General features: G+C 38.9%; 1 protein-coding gene across 1 annotated transcript; it reads right to left on the bottom strand.

The window, feature by feature from the left end:
* Positions 1–3,468: 3,468 nt before the first annotated feature.
* PPWD1 (peptidylprolyl isomerase domain and WD repeat containing 1) lies at positions 3,469–16,799 on the bottom strand. Its single transcript, XM_054397382.1, has 11 exons — positions 16,658–16,799; positions 15,568–15,670; positions 14,660–14,760; positions 13,246–13,366; positions 10,521–10,968; positions 9,766–9,956; positions 9,124–9,313; positions 7,694–7,875; positions 5,594–5,675; positions 4,885–5,067; positions 3,469–3,834 (listed from the first exon to the last, which is right to left on the bottom strand). The coding sequence occupies exons 1-11, from the start codon at positions 16,797–16,799 to the stop codon at positions 3,691–3,693; spliced, it is 1,887 nt and encodes a 628-aa protein (XP_054253357.1). The 3' UTR covers positions 3,469–3,690.
* Positions 16,800–16,857: the final 58 nt, after the last annotated feature.

Below are 16,857 nucleotides of genomic sequence, written 5' to 3'. Positions count from 1 at the left end.
GCAGTGCAGCCACGCCCTCTCCGGGGGAGGGCTGTGTAGCCGGATGCCTCCATGCCTCGGTATGCTTATCGCTCAGGGGAAGCGGTGTGCCTGTGCGCGGTGTGCATTTGTGTAGCCTGGGCCGCGGCTGGAAGCGGTCAGCACTGGGCTTCGGAAAGGCCTGTGACTGAGAAGTTATGAGGTTGTTTCCAGGTGGCCAGGATGCTCCATCGGATCCATGAAGAGTTCACCATGCAGAAGAATGAACTCTGCATCGCTGGGAGGTTCCACAGGATGAGGGAGAAGAGCTGGAATGAACTGTGACCTGAGCCCGAGGGAGAGACTCTTCGGAAGGACGCCCAGATGAGGACCTGGACTTTGCCAGACATGTCATCTAAGGACTGTTTCTGATCTGATGATATGTTTTGGGTGCAGGAATTATGGGTATGAAATAAGGGGTGGAATGTGGCAGTTTAGTCTGGGTGCCCCCTGCCACTGCTACATGAGATACACCTCTGGTGTCCCGGGTGCCCACCCAATAGGGGTGGACACAGGAAACGGCGTATTTCCACACATAAATCCTGCGCCCTATAAATCCATCTGCGAAGTCATTCTCTTCCTCTTTCTTCCCTCTCTGCTCCCATGGGAGATGCTCTCTCTTATCGGGTAATGCCGGGGGAGTATTTCAGGCCCCTTAGGCCTGTCTAGGCCTAATGCCAGGAGGAGAATGGAGGGGGGGCAGGCTCAGACCTGGCCAGCCTGAGACTTGCCTAGCAGTGGGAGGGGGAAGAAAGAGCCCTGGGGGTTTGGGTAGACCCTCAGGTGGGAGGAGGGAAGGATTGGGAAGCCTCTGGGTACTATGTAAGGGGCTCTACGCTTTGGGATGTTCTTGTCACTATGCTTTGTAGTTTTCTGTAGTTTCACCAATCGCTTTTCCATTTAAACTTTCCATCACTCTCCAGTCCGTTTGTGTGTGTCATTCTTTTGTCCCTTTCGGGGCAAGAGATGATCTGTCTGGCCCCAAACCAGGACAGTTCCCTACAGTAATGGATGCCTTTCTGCATGGTGAGTTCCTGGGTGACATGTATCTTTCTTGAAGAGGTATCTCTCTGTGATGGTTTTAGGGCTATGCCTTTTAAAATTTTCACAGATCTCGAGCAGAAAAGTAGCAAGAATGTAAATAAATCACTATTGGGTGTAAAAAAGAGTGATTATTCTAAATTATTCCATTGGAGGGATAGCACCCTTTAAGATTTAGTACTGTGGCAGTTTAGTTTGGGTGCCCCCTGCCACTGCCGCATGAGATACACCTCTGGTGTCCTGGGTGCCCACCCACAGGGGTGAACACAGGAAACGACGTATTTCTACCCATAAATCCTGCACCCTATAAGGCCATCTGCAAAGTCATTCTCTTGCTCTTTCTTCCCTCTCTGCTCCCACAGGAGATGTCCTCTCTTATCGGGTAATGCCGGGGGAGTATCCTCAAGGCCTCTTAGGCCTGTCCAGGCCTAATGCCAGGAGGAGAATGGAGGAGGGGGCAGTCTCAGACCTGGCCAGCCTGAGACTTGCCTAGCAGTGGGAGGGGGAAGAAAGAGCCCTGGGGGGTTTGGGTTTACCCTCAGGTGGGAAGAAGGGAAGGGAATTAATGTAACGGGCTCTGTACGCTTTGGGATACTCTTTGTCACTATGCTTTGTAGTTTGTAATTCTCTGTAGCTTCACCAATTGCTTTTCCATTTAAACTTTCCATCACTCTCCAATCCGTTTGTGTGAGTCTCATTCTTTTGTCCCTTTCGGGGCAAGAGAGGATCTGTGTCTGGCCCCAAACCAGCACAAGTACTCAAAACAAAGTTCAGTCTGGTGGGTGTGTTTCCAATGGGCAGTCTAGTAAGGTGCTTCTGCGTTTCTCTTCCTGCTTTCTTCACTGAAGAAGATAACATACTGACCTTGAATGCTAAGTCTCTGCTCCTTCTCTCTCTTTCCTTTGGCCAGGGAGGCCTGGGTAAGGCAGGGAAGGGGGAGGCAGAGAGGTAGCTTTCCTGGCTTTGGCCAGGAGGGTTTTGCGCTGTTTTTGTTAATTGTACACATCTGTCAATATTGTAAATACTGTATAGTTGGTGTATATTCATTGCATTCCATTGTAGACTCTAGTTTTTGCTTGTAAATACAGCCTCATTTGCTTCTGCACTGAGCTAGGCTGGTGTGATTAATGGGGGAAGGAAATTTCAACCCACTACACTATCCTTCATGCCTGACAGAAGTTGAACGAAGAGACTAAATCTTATCTCTCTTGATGTAAATCAACAATTCTCTAAAAATGAAGTGTTCTCTGCTGTTCCACTGACAGCACCACGTACAAATAAGAGCTTAACTGAGGGATGAAGGGAACAATCATACTATGATTTGATAGCAGCTAGTACAACATGATGGTTCTGATCTGTTTCTCTGAGGTGATAAACAACAGAGTACCTAAGGAATCTAGAATAATCAGTAAAGCAAATGCAGCAACATGGTGAAAACACAAAGGGAAAACGCATATACGAAAGTTACTTTAACAAATCTTAGTCAAATTTCTCATTATCTCAACCCCATTATGCCCCACATTAGACACCTAAAAGGACTGTTGTGGTTTAGACTCACTCAGCAGCTGTATTCCAACACAGCTGCTCACACAACAGCCCCCACCCCATCCTTCCAGTGTGAGGGGAAGAAAGACGAGGATCAAAAGAAAAAAACAAAGCCCTAGGGGTTGAGATAAGGAGAGTTTAATAGAACATTGCAAAAAGATACTGGTTTTCACAGGAAGTGAGCAAGCAAGCAAGCGGCCAGCAAGTGACAGCAAAAACCCAGAAGCAGAAGGCCAGAGTGCCCCAGAAATAGGAAGAACCTCACATCACAGGTCAGAGTCCAAACTCCAAGTCCCATCCTCCTGGCCCCAGCCAGTTCTTCCCTTATACAGTGGGCATGGTATCAGCATGGTATCAAATATCCATTAGCTGGTTCAGCTGGCTGTCCTGGCTGATGTTCAGTCCCAGCCAAACCCAAGACAATACAAAAGACAGGTACACAACCATTTTTGAAGGACAGAAGGGTGGCAGCAGATTACATACCCTGGCAGCAAAACCAGCATCGTAACTTAACCTAATTTTTGAAGCAGATACAGATGATTGATGAGTTTACTCAGCTTATGATTTCTGACCTTTTCCTCTATCAAAGATTTTAATACTGTGAAAAGGATTAAATAGAATCCCAGAATTAATCAGGTTGGAAAAGACCTTCAAGCAAGTCCAACCTATCACCCATAATTTTTTTTGTAGAGCCTGTAAGTAGTTACAAAAGATGGAAATAACATGAACAATTTCCAAATTATACCTTGATCGTATTTTACAAACATTATCATGAGGCATGGTGTGGGGTTGTATCTTCAGTTTTGCATAGAAGAGATGCAAGAAAAATAGCAGACTTTGTAAGAAATATCCAGGTGTCTTTACTTTAAAATACAAAATTACTGGAAATACAATGTTAGGGCACTTTAGGTACATTAAAAATAGTACAACTAGTGATTGTTCTGTCCTGGCAATTCTTATATCTAGAAATTATCAAAAATGGTTTTGTTCTTTATAGGTCCTTCTTAGGGTCCTATGGTGCCAAGCTTTTTCTGGAACTGAGCTTTAGTTTTTGTCCACTGGAAGCTGGAACCTTCACCTCCTTTCTTACTTCACTGTGATATTAATGATGCTGATATCCTCATAGGGCTTGTCAGTTTTGGGATTGACTTTTACATTTGAGATTCTCTGAACAACTTCCATTCCTTTAGTCACCCGTCCAAACACACTGTGCTTGTTGTCTAGCCATGGCTGTTCAAGGGCACAAGAGAAGAAACAGAAGGCATATTAATAGAAAGCAACATGTAGGTTAGGTACCAATCCAGAAGAAGGGTGATCAAGAATAAGTGAATATAGATTCATTTCATATGTTCAGACTACAAAATTTAATACCATGTAGATATTATCAGGTAAATAAATAATGGAGTGCAGCTAATAACTGTTCATATGCACTTATGTTTTCAATTTCTTTAAGTATTACAGAGGTCAAGTTCTAGCAACACAGCAGCACTTGATAGTTTATTTTGAAGTTTATTCTTAGTTCATAGAAACACTGTCTCAATCTCCCTATTCCATGGTATTTTCACAGCTGCATTTTAAGTGCCAGTCCAGAACATTACTAAATTCAAAGTCATATTCATATAGTACACCCAGTCAGCAGTCTGACTATAGACACTGATGTAACTTAATAAGCCTCAACAATATGGTAGGTGGGTGCTTTTAAAAGACATATAACTCTGAAATCTGTGCTATAAGAATGCAGTGACTAGAAGTGTTACCTTTAAGAATTTGTTTTGTGTCTATTACATTCATATAGTGAAATTTCTTTTTTTGGTTCTGAAATAGTACACAGATCAAAGAAATACTCAAACTTGAATAATGGCTTTTTGTATAGCTTACCGTTAGGCGATGCTGAAGAGTCATCCTGACACTACACCCAAAAATTTCAGACAACCTAAGCAATAGCTAGACCTCCATCAAGTTTAAAATAATACATTACAAAATACTCTAGTAATACACAACTGCAAATATGTCTAATTTGCTAAGAATTAGATATCATCCTTAATGCAATTAATGTCAAAGGGCCTCTCTTGGTGACAACTGACAAAAATACTTCTGTTCTTAAAGAACAGTTTCAGTGAAGCCTACACAGGCTTCATCCTTACATGCAGCATTTATATGGAAAATAACAAGAAAAGATTTTTTAGGTAGTATGAGTGTGCTCCTTTTTCCACCAGAAAAAGTGTTTTTAATATCTAGTTTGCATCTCTAGCCTTAAATTGAGCTTTCAGCATTACTTACAGTTGGAACCACTGTTACAAAAAACTGAGATCCATTAGTATTTGGTCCTGCATTAGCCATGCTGAGAGTATATGGTCTGTCGTGTCGTAAAGTTGAATGAAACTCATCTTCAAATTCTCCTCCCCAAATACTTTCACCTCCCATTCCTGTACCAGTTGGGTCACCAGTCTGAATCATGAAACCCTGCATAGAAGTTCAATATTACATAATTACATACAAGAAATAAATAAAGGTGTTTTATGCCAGGTGATTTTTTTTTTCCACTTACTTCAAACCTTTCAACAAAATCAGTGTTAAAATGCTGTGGATAACCAACAAAGCATTCAAGGTTTCTTTAACTGCTGAGTACTTGTGATAAATCAAATTTCTGCTAGTGAAGGACAGAAATGACTGTATGTTCCTTCTGGAAATACAGCTTGATTCTGATGTCACGGAAAGGAAACATACAAGAAATGCCTTCTGACATGAAATAAAGTCTTAATTCAAGCAGGATCTTTCAGTTTTCAGATTTCTTTCACCTTATCAGTTGCAGAACAACTATTAAATAACTTTGGTAAGTGATAAAGCTGTTTGGAGAGCCTCAGAGTTGTTTGGACATTACAGGAACTCTGAAGCCATTCCAGAAATAATTTGTGCAAAAAGAAAATTAAAGGGATAACAGAGAAGCATAACTACAAAGGTACATTAACAAAATCAACAAACTTTTTACCTTGATGATACGGTGAAATATGTGTCCATTGTAATAACCATTTCTGCTGTGTACACAGAAGTTTTCCACTGTTTTGGGGCACCTAAAATCATGTGACAGAAAATACAGGCTACAATAAATATTCAACTGTATAGTGGCAAGGTAATAAAAGATTTCAGCTGAGACTAAAATCCTGTTGTACTGAGCAGTGTTTCAGAACATGATAGGAAGGGTGAGTGGCTGTGGTGCTTAGTTGCCAGCCAGGGTTAAACCATGACAGTCATGAACTAAAGCGGATTCCTCAAAGCATAGTTTAAGATACCACTGACCAGATGTTCCTTCCCCAGTTTTCTACTTCTGTAGTTTATTCATAAAAATCAGTTAAGGAGTGTATGCTCCATAAACAAAGTTATTCACTTTCGTTACATCTATAATTCTGTTAAGCTACACATGGAAGGTATTCAGTGTTCCATTCAAAAATATAAAAATACAATGTTTTAATATTATAGAACTTGCAGTCAGCAGACTCAGTTATCTATCCTCCTCTGAAACTACTCACAAACACTGTTCAGTAGCAGGGTGCAGATGTGGAGTGTTACTGCTGATGGAATAAAAAAAATGAAGACAACACTTCATGACTTGGATTTTTCAATTTTGAGAGATTTGCTACCAGTACGAAAATCCTTTATGACAGCTCTTCCACTAGTTTTATGAAATGGGTTAGTAGTCTGGTAGATCTACACTGACAGTTATACACATTTTTCCCCACAAATACCCAAGTTGAGTCTACAGTTGCAGTTACTTTATCTGTTGCAAGGAAGATTCGCTTGGACTTAGCGATCTCTATTCTACGAAACAGAGTGCCAATGGCATAACTAATGCCACAAACAAGATGACGATCCCAGTTCTTGCTGACAAATACACAGTCATTCACAACTTTATTCCATAAGTACCATTACCAATGATGTAAAGGGCATGGAAAGCCACATCCTATATGTTCTTCTTTCAATTTTAAATCATATTAACTCTAACCTTTAAATTTAATGCTTATCTGGGAGAAATAGTAGAACAAGGACAAATTGAACAATAAGTATGCCTGGTAGTACTATATTTAGTACCATATTTAGTTTAAAATTCCAAACATAACTGCGGAAAAACACCTTGCAATACTATACATGCAAACAAAGTGACACAGAAAGGAGAAAAAACCCAACTCAGAAATAACATAGCTTGGGCTGTTCCTCACTGACAAGTGCTGCACCATTACTATAACCTATACGCTACAACATGAATTAGAAACCAGGGCCTGATCCAAGGGGACACTGGTGAAGAGAACAGTGAAAGACTAAGCAGCCCCACAGGGGAGAATGGAGGTTATATTGCCTTACCTCTGCTCAAAACAAAACATGAACTTGTTTTTGGAGAAGCATCAACTACCCTCAAATGGTTCATGTTTCAATGTATAGCAATGCAAGATATATAAAATTACTGTTTCATCTTTGCATATTAGCGTCACAGAAGAGAAATGCTGACACACTAACTAGCAATTGTCATGCATAACGCTTTTGCATAAAATCTTTTTATGCCTGTTTTTGGACATACACAGGACTAATACGGTGGTAAACAGTTTTGTTTTCTTTGAGGGAGCTGCAGTAACAAGAAATGTAGTACAACAGCCACTTTTGGACTATTCCTCTGGCTTACATAGACCTACTGCCACATCTACTGCTGCTGCCAACATCATCGTTTGTTTTCAAGACAGAGTCAACAGTGCTGCCTTACAATCATCTTTCTACATCTGTTCTTTAGGGAAAAAAATAGAAGGACAGAATAAACCAACCTGCATGCATAATTAAACAAAATCGTTAAAAAATCTAAAGCAATCGTGTGGCCCAAACTTTTATTTAGAGCTGTTGTGTTTGCCAAGAGTCACATTCCTAGCTTGATGTATTACGAAACTACCAGGGAACAGGGACAGTAGAAAACGGGGAAATAAATAATTACTTCTAGTTTAAAATAATTACTTCTAGTTTGCTTCTAGTAAAAAAGTCTTTGATACTGCCACCAAAAAGCACAAAAGGAAGGAAAAATGAAATAACATAAAAACTAGCAAATACATACTCAACAGGAAAAAGCTTGATATGAATATCTCCCATGCTTGTGTGGATAATGGCACTGTCTGAAACTCTTTTGGGACCTTCAGCCTGAGTGGCTGCCATGACCTCTTCTTTGGAAGGTTTCTCATTAAATACATCTCTGTCAGAATCTGCACTCTTTGTATCTTCTGGTTCACGTTTAGTAAACTGAAAAACGAAAGAACAGAAGGTTAACTTACTGGGGTTTTAAATATTTTTCTGTTTATCTCACACAAAGATTATTCAATCTACTAAACATACAACTATATTTGAAATGCAGAGGAATTCAATGTTGTTTTATCAGCAATTCTGGAGTCACAAACTCCAGTACAATTACATGCAAATCCATGTCACTTTTAATAATCTGTTGTCCTTAAACTTCCTCCTCTTTGCAATAGAAAAATGACGGCAGTTGACTATCTTGTCTAAGAACAAGTGTAGAATATCAGTGTTGCTATATCGAGAGAGAACCAGCAGGCTTCATCACAAAGCTTGTAGTCTTACTACAAAATCAAAATAAATCCTCTCATTCAAATATGGCATACATACAAAACTACCGAAAAGGAACAACTCAAAACACTCCTAACAGGAGACTAATTTTTGTAATACTTACAGGAAAACACAGAATAAATATAGGGCTACATGAGCATCTGCTTAAGTGAGTAGTATACTCACATATCAAATGGACAGTCACTAATCTTTCTGCATGCCTATAGTCATATTTTTTTCTAACAGTAAGCAGTGTTTCCAAATTTTGTCTAACTTTTCTTCCTCACTTCTCAAGTAGTTCAGAACAGTATATTCCATTATATATTACATACTACACAATACATTACATATATACACAAAGCCTCAGAAAGCATACTGTCTTGCTCCAATGGAAAACATGATCCAACTCAAGCACAGGTAACAACACATACACATCTCTAGCCTCTATGGTGACCACATTGCAGATCATCTACTATTCTGGAACTGCTTGTCTGTTCAGCTTATTCATTGTGTCTCACTGGAAAATGAAACTGTTAACAGGAACATGACTCCTGTTTTAGTTGCCTGTGATATACTTGGTGTTACTAAGTCCTGTTGCTGCTCTGAATTTAATTATCTGGTTTGGTTTTTAAAATGCTCTTATTTAAGCTGTGTTTTTTTTTTCCAACTAGAACAGCCAACCCCAAATGTATTGAATTGTTTGAACAATACTGAAAAATTAAGACTATAAGGCTTGTTTCTGGTAAATGTATGGCTAGTTCAGGATAAAAAAGTTGCAATATACGTAAAATAGAGGAACTCCTCTGGAAAAGTCGTGTTCACAAAGACTCCAAGACAAAAAGCACTAAAAAGGTAAAAGGAGGAAAAAAAGTAACACAGAAAACATAAATGCAAGAATGGAGTTATTTAAACAGAAACTATACACACCATATAAAACCTGTTTTTTTTAAAAGCAGTGCAGATTACTGTAGGATCTGCCTGGATATTCTGGAGAACGGGATTTTCAGATGCCTTCATCTCTATAGTGATTGCAGCACGATGTTTCTTTGCTACTCCTTGGAACAATGCTAGCTGCATCACTCTGATGTTCTCTTGTTTTCCCAAGATACGAATACACCTGAAGTACAAGATGTAAAAAGGTGTAACCACTGCTAGCCACTCACAGTCAGAGAATGTGTCCTTTCTGACTTCGAGATTCAAAACAAAATTCTAAACCCCTCTATTAATTTGTTTTATGATGTTTCTCTATTCACAGTTGCTACATCATTCTTTAGTCAGTTTCCTTATGCACGAAAATGCCAACCGCATAAGCCACTTTTACTTTATGTTATCACATCAAGATGGTATTATCCAGAGATTAATTGGTTACACATCTTTAATACAAATGTTTGTCATATTTTCTCCTCATTCTACTAAGCTTTAAACTGCAATATTCATTACTAACCATAGGAGTATCTCCCATATAGCCACAGCCAAAAAACAGTCAGTCACATCAAGTTTCACATACACTATAAATTTGACTTTATATAGACAAATATATTTATCTCACTGAGTGTCACTGGAACTCACCTGTTAGTCTCGACATTTATGACCTTAATGCCCAACATTGTTCCATACAGAACGAAGTGTCCAGTTTCATCAAAAATTATATTAATTAATCTTACTGCATCCACTTTCTCCAGCTCACGCTCAACTGCCATACGTCGGCCAAACTCCATGTCTGGTAGTTGTTGTCTCATCTGCTGAAGTTCAGTAAACATCTACACAAAAAGAGATTGGGGAAAAAAGAAAAAAAAAAAGAAACAACCACTTTTATATGAACTGATCCAGCAAAATACTAATCTATATGTTTAGAAAATACAAAACTCAAGAAGACTATCCCTCTCAAACTTATAAAGTGAAATTAACATAAGTGTTACTCTCTTTAAAGAGCCAATAGGCATGTTGTAATATCAAGGTGAAGAAAGGAAAGTGTGTAGGTGTCTAACAAAGCTTTTAGAAGATGACAAATTTAATTCATTATTTTCATGTCTGAAGCGGGCATTTTCTGTAACTTCTTTCTAGTAAAAAGAAATCTACCAGTATGAAAACAGACAAAAATCAACAACTCAAGTTTCACTACATAACTAACAATTCAGTAAGGATTAATTCTGGGGTAAAGGAACATCAGAGGCAATACGAAAGACTGTGGAAAATCTTATCTACAAGAAAAATATAGCAGGGAATCTCAGCTTTAGAAACATATGACAACTTGGGAGAATGTGCTGGCAAATAAATTCAAGCAAGTAGAGGAAAAGCCACAAGGAACACAAGACCAAACTCACACTCAGAGATTCATCGAAGACCCTCATGAGCTTCCCAGTCAGAAAACGGAAAATTCTAACTTTTCTGTCAGACCCAAGAGTGGCCATTTTCTTGCCATCAGGTGAAAAACTTAAACTGGATGGGTAAGCCTTGCATTTAGCAAATTCATATAGATCGGTATCTGTTTTATACTCCCAGTTCACATTCTTGGGAAATTTATATTCATGAGGAGTACCAGTCCAGTACTCAATCATTCCAGATTTGTCAGAAGACACTACTACTTTGTAGACAGGGTTCAGTCGTATCTGAGTAAGAGGAGATGTATGGAGTTTATCAAACACATGAAGTGGCTGGTTATTTCCTCGTCCATCATATATGAATATTTTTCCTGTGCTCTTCTCAGATGTTGCAACAGAAGATACGGCATCTCCAGGGCAATACACCCATTCACATTGGCCTGGATAGTAGCTGCAACAAAGAATGAAAAGGAAAAAGTAAATAAGGACTGATGTTATTTAGATAAGAATTGCGTTATGCTATAAACATGAAATCAAATATCAGAAGCCAATTTTGATCTTTATTTACTGCTCTTGCTAGTATTTGTCTTGCTAAAATGCAACTGTGTTATAACCAAGCTTTCCCAAGCACACAATTGAACTCAGTTCAGTGGCTCAGCCACTTTGTTGCTCCCATAATGTTTTATAAAGCGTCTGTGACAGAAAATAAAGGTAGAATACGGTGATAAAAGAAAAATATGGATGGAAATCCAGCTAACTAAGCATCAGTGCCATTAAAAATTGCTACTCAACTTCTAAGACTCAATAGCATTTCTCTTCCATCTGTTAAGTAGTTAATACTTCAGTGGAAACAAAGACAATTGCACCTTTGCCATGTGTTTACAGAAAAGCTCAACTGGGTCTTGCCAAAACCCAGTAACCCAAACAAACAAAACAAGAAAAACCCCCAAAATCGACCAACCAACAACAAAAAAAGCTATGTAAGTAAAACTAAGACAATCATCTTTTAATCGGTAAACATTCTTAACGCATTTAAGAAGGAAGCCATTTGCTACTATCAGAAATATACTCTAAAAATAAAATAAGCCAAGTATATGGTCAATAATGTAAACTATGCTTACTTCTAAAAGAGTCTGTAAGCAAATATATTGAGAATCAGAACTTAGAAACTAAATAATAGACCACAAAGACATGATACATTCTCTACAGGAAATTTGTATTTAGTATTTTTTCACAAATCAAACTAATAGATATTGAAGGACTAACAAATGACAGACACTAGTAATTTGGATTTTCAATGCCTGCCTGGGAAAGGTTCTCACAAAGAGCAACATAACCAGGAATTTGTCTCAGGTTCACTAGAAAGAAAAGGATCAAATAAATACATAAACAAATATGATGTCCAGTTGATCACTATCCAAAATTTCTGCAGAAATTCTCCACATCACTGATGGGAGCATCAGGCACGGAGATTTGCAGATAGCCACACTGTATATATTAGTTAAAACTGAAAGAATTGGAAACAACACAAATCAACCCTGCAACACACCAGCAAGTACCTATCAAAGCAGGAAACACAAGATACTGTAAGCTAAAAGGACCACACAGCAGTTAAGATTCTACATTAGCCACTGCAAGTTTGAGCAAACAGATATAAAAAAAATTCTCTGTGACGTCAACAAAACTATCCGCCCAAAAAAAAGACACAGCAACAAATCCGAAGTTTTAAAAGGCTGCTCGGGACGACTACATTATAGCTATATACTCTTCTTTAATGAAGGATTCACTTCAAGTAAAACCCAATTATCTCTGAAAAAATAATCAGCTACGTAGAAAATACTAGCAAAACCAAAAGACTAATGCTCACTGGAATTTCTCCACAGCAGACAGTCAAGAAGGACTCAATTTCTATAGGCTACATACATTATCTGGAGGATAAAACTAAAATTATAAACAGCAAAGTAGATAACATGAGATTTCATATAGGCTTTTGAAAAGCTTTTTGTTTCCCTCCAGAGTTAGTATTTCTGTTCAGCTTCACAACTAACCAACAAATAGTAGACTATGAAGAGTAAAATTTTCAATATTAAAATGCTTGTAGAAACATCAGTATTTTTAATATTCTTGGTACAGCATTTAGTGATCATCCAACCCTGCAAACCTACCCTTGTAACAGTGCAGGGCTTGTTTTCCTCTGGTATTGTTGTAATTCCAGTAACACCCATTCTTGTTTCTCCCAGATTCTTTAGCTATGAACAATGTAACCAATCCAACAGTAAGACTAAAGAAAATAACAGCATTCTTTCAAAGGCAAGAAGGAACTTTCTGTTGCTATGACAACAACTAAGACGGGTCAAATTCCTTCTATACTGGAATTATTAGTCTGGAACTACATTCTTTTTAATTCAGTGCCAAGGAACACCACCACCACAATATGCCTAGCCAAGTATTTTGAGGAAACACATTTCTGTGCATAGTATTTGGCACTGAGGATTTGCACAGGCCTACTTTGCTCAGGTGCTGCACATACAGGTTCATAAATTTTTCTACTCAGTCAGGTAGTCTTCAGCCACCAGATGCGTTTTGGATAATGCAAGTTACTCAGATTCAACTGAATGGGGGGGATGGAAAAGCTCAATCCCCCCAAATTATCAACTGACTTTTATTGAATAACCCCCCATTTAAAATCCCAAACAAATATTTTCAAGATCTACGTCTTGAAACTTACCCAAGTTTCAGCATGTTGATCATATCAAAGTTGACCACATCAAACACCTTCATTGCTTTGTCATCTCCAACTGAACAGAATAATGCTCCCTCTGAACTAATGGCAATACTCTCAATAACACCTATTAAAAAAGTTAGCATGCTATTAAGACACAAGAAAAGGACACCCTTTGATTTCACAGGAAGAAAAACTAACAAGGTTTAAACCTGTTTATCAGCTTTCTTCACTTGACTTAAAAAAAAATTGACTGCAATTAAAAACAAACAGAAAACAAAAGAATAAACCCCACAAAGCAACACTGTTTAGACTCTGTATGTGCAACTATTTTAATTTTAAAAAGCTAATTTCAAATAATTGAGAACACCACTACTATATAGTAAGAAATGGTGTAGTCTTCCACTTGCATCTCAAAAAAAAAGCAAAAAGCAGTAGAACTCCGTGGTTTATTACAATCCTGCCATAAACACACATAACGTTCAAAATTGCTCTGCAATTGAATTTTTCAGAACACTTTGGCTTGTTAAGGCTTTGTTTTCACATTTTGTTTCTGTATATAATGAGAGGCTGATAAAGAACACATCATCACGTGTTTTTCTAACTCTAAAAAGAAACAGTACTTTTACTGTCTATCATTACATATTTTCTTATTGTAGTTGTCCACTTATCAAACTCTTTTTTCCAATCAGGCACATAATAATTTATAACAGCAATGCAAACCTAGTTTTCTGTCCAGCCTATTTAATTCTTTCCATAGTACAGAAGACCTATATGGACTTACTAACTCAGAAAATTGGTTTAAAATTATTTATTTTTAATTGCAATTCATCTGATGATCATGACCACGATACAGGATTTACGCTACAAAAGCAGTAATTCCAGATGAAAGTAACTCATTTTTCAGTACCACAAGAGAAAAGAAATTAAATATGTAAGGGATGAAGGCAATCTTACTTAGAGTTCTAGCATCCTTTAAAACTTCTCTGGATTTTATGTATCCTGTTACATCCCTTATTCACTTATTCTTAAATAGGCAGTTTCTTCATGACCTAAATGTTCTCCCCACAGCTAGGGCACAAGGCAATGCAAAGGATGTAGAGAATCTGTGCAGAAGGAGTTCCACATATTTTATTCTCACCCCTTATGCATTTGGAGGCAAAATGTAACAGAACAGGGGAATGAAGGAAGATGAATAGATAGGATAGGATAGATAGGATAGGATAGATAGGATAGGATAGATAGGATAGGATAGATAGGATAGGATAGATAGGATAGGATAGATAGGATAGGATAGATAGGATAAATCACTTGAACCCTGACTACAGTCAATAAAGCTCAGAACTCTCTCTTCAGAAAAAATAAGAAGAAAGGAGAGGAGAAAGTGAGGTCCTTTAGAGTAGTAAAAAAAAGTTCTCACCTAGGTGACTCCGGAAGTGTTTAACGAATTCAATCCCTTCTTCTATTTTTTTCCAGAATTTTACATGTCCATCATGACTGGCTGTTATGATAAAATCTGTCCTACAGTTAAATAAGAAAAATAACACACACACACAAAAAAAAGGACACACACTTTCACACTGGGCAGTAAATGCTGTGTAGAAAATGAACTTTAAACAGGCTGCAACAATCTGTCTGAATGGCTACTATCACTCCTGGAGAAGAGATTTTAATACAGTCTGGCTTAATCTATGAGAATTGAACAGCCTTAACTCAGGAAATATATCCTACTATCATTTTTGATCATGTAAATTTTACTCCTATTCTCAGGTCTAGTTTCACAGTAGTTACTGTTTACTAATACATGTGTGTAGGTGCGTGTATGTATGTACGTACATGTATATATACACACATAGAAGAGAAGAAAGCTACCTTCTGATCCTGGCTTCACTGGAACATTAGCAGTTTCAAGTCTGCCATGGCAGCTGAATCCCATACCATGAACTTTACACTCATTATAAAGGGGGAAGTTTGCTGAAGATGGGAGGCTTCCTGTATGGGCTCCTCTTGGCCCTGTTTTCATATTTATTGTGACCATCATTCATTCACCGAGCTGAGTATAACTTTGTGTAATTTATATTTGAACTGATGGTAGTTTGGCTGTTTCATCAAATTTGTTCTCATTTCAGCTCTCAGGTCTCTTCCCCTTTTCCCAATACTCTTTTCTCTGATGGAGAGGGACTATTGGATGGCAGAGCAACTGCTATAGCTGAGCTCCAGATACAGGCTAAATGCAGACATTCCTCAGTCTGCGCAGTTCTGCTGAAATGTTTTTTGCAGATGCACGTCTGACCATGGGAACAGCGGGGAAAAAAAGAAGACACTTACTTAGTACATGCTACATGCGTAATGACATCTCTGTGCATGTAACTGCGTTCATACATCGAAGCACATGGTAGATTTTCAAGGTAAATGTGTTCAAATTCAAGAACTAAATAGAATAAAAAGAAAATGCATTTTTTTGTTTGTTTTTCACAGAAGTACATCTAACTTCTGTTCTCCCCTTATTTACACTTGCATAGTTTACTCCCATTTTAATCAAGACTATGCCAGGCAAAAATTTCTAGTGTGGCTTTGCACTCAGACTTAACAGATTCTAGGTAAACCAAAGTCACTCAGACACTGCTTTAACCCATAAAATGCCTCCTTTTAAGGCAACTATTGCCTTGGATGTCTGCAAATATACAAAAAAACATGAACACAACTACTTAAGTTATTGTGCCAGTGAAAACAAGACAATCTGCGCCTCATTTTCTTCCAAACCCCTATGTATCTCTGTTGTTATTATGAGATTCAAGGTTCCATACAGGTATCAAAGTTTAAATCATAAGTGCTACCTATCTAGTTCATTGTTCATCTAGCCCACCTAAAATAATCTGATTTTCTGCTTTTGTCTCTGATTTTTACAATCTTAACTATTGATACCTGTACAATGGCATTTGTTACTGAATAGTTGGTACCTATCTGTGTAAACTGACATTTACGCTACAGTGATACGCAAAGTTATAAGCTGCCGGATACAAATACCGTTGCCAAAACACAACCCATAGGCTCCTCCTACTCCTTCACCTCAGCGCACTGATGAGGAAGACAGTTAACTTCACCACTACAAGCAATACAGCTTCAGCAATGCAGCTGCCGCAACGCCGAGCCACTTCGCCTGAAGTCATCTCGGCCTTTAATGCTATACCCGAGGGGTCCCAGCAGAGCTGGGTCATTCCACGAACGAGAAATGGGCTTCTGCCCGCTACCGCCCCACGCCACAGGCTGCGGGGGGACCTCCCGCCGCGGCCCAGTTGCCCTAACACCAGGGCCGCGCTCCCATTCCCGGCGGGGCCTGGCCCTAGGGCCGATCCCGCTTCTCGAGATGCAGCCTGGGTCAGAAACATGGACGCCTCCCTACCCGCCTCCCCATTACCTCTTCTCTTTTTCGTCTGCGCGGCCTCTCCTGGGAGCGGCCCGACCCAGCGCTCTTCCTCATCCTCCTCTGCTGCCGCCGTCTCGTCGCTCTCCTCCGCATCATGCTGTTTTCGCTTACGCTCCGTGTCGGCCGACGCCATGCTGCAAACGTCACTTCTCCTAGACTCTTCCCGCCGCCACACCCCGTGCTGGGCTCTT

The sequence above is a fragment of the Indicator indicator genome, chromosome Z (assembly GCF_027791375.1).
Source record: "Indicator indicator isolate 239-I01 chromosome Z, UM_Iind_1.1, whole genome shotgun sequence".
In the NCBI taxonomy this organism is placed as follows: domain Eukaryota; kingdom Metazoa; phylum Chordata; class Aves; order Piciformes; family Indicatoridae; genus Indicator; species Indicator indicator.
This window is presented reverse-complemented; position numbering and strand designations above follow the sequence as displayed.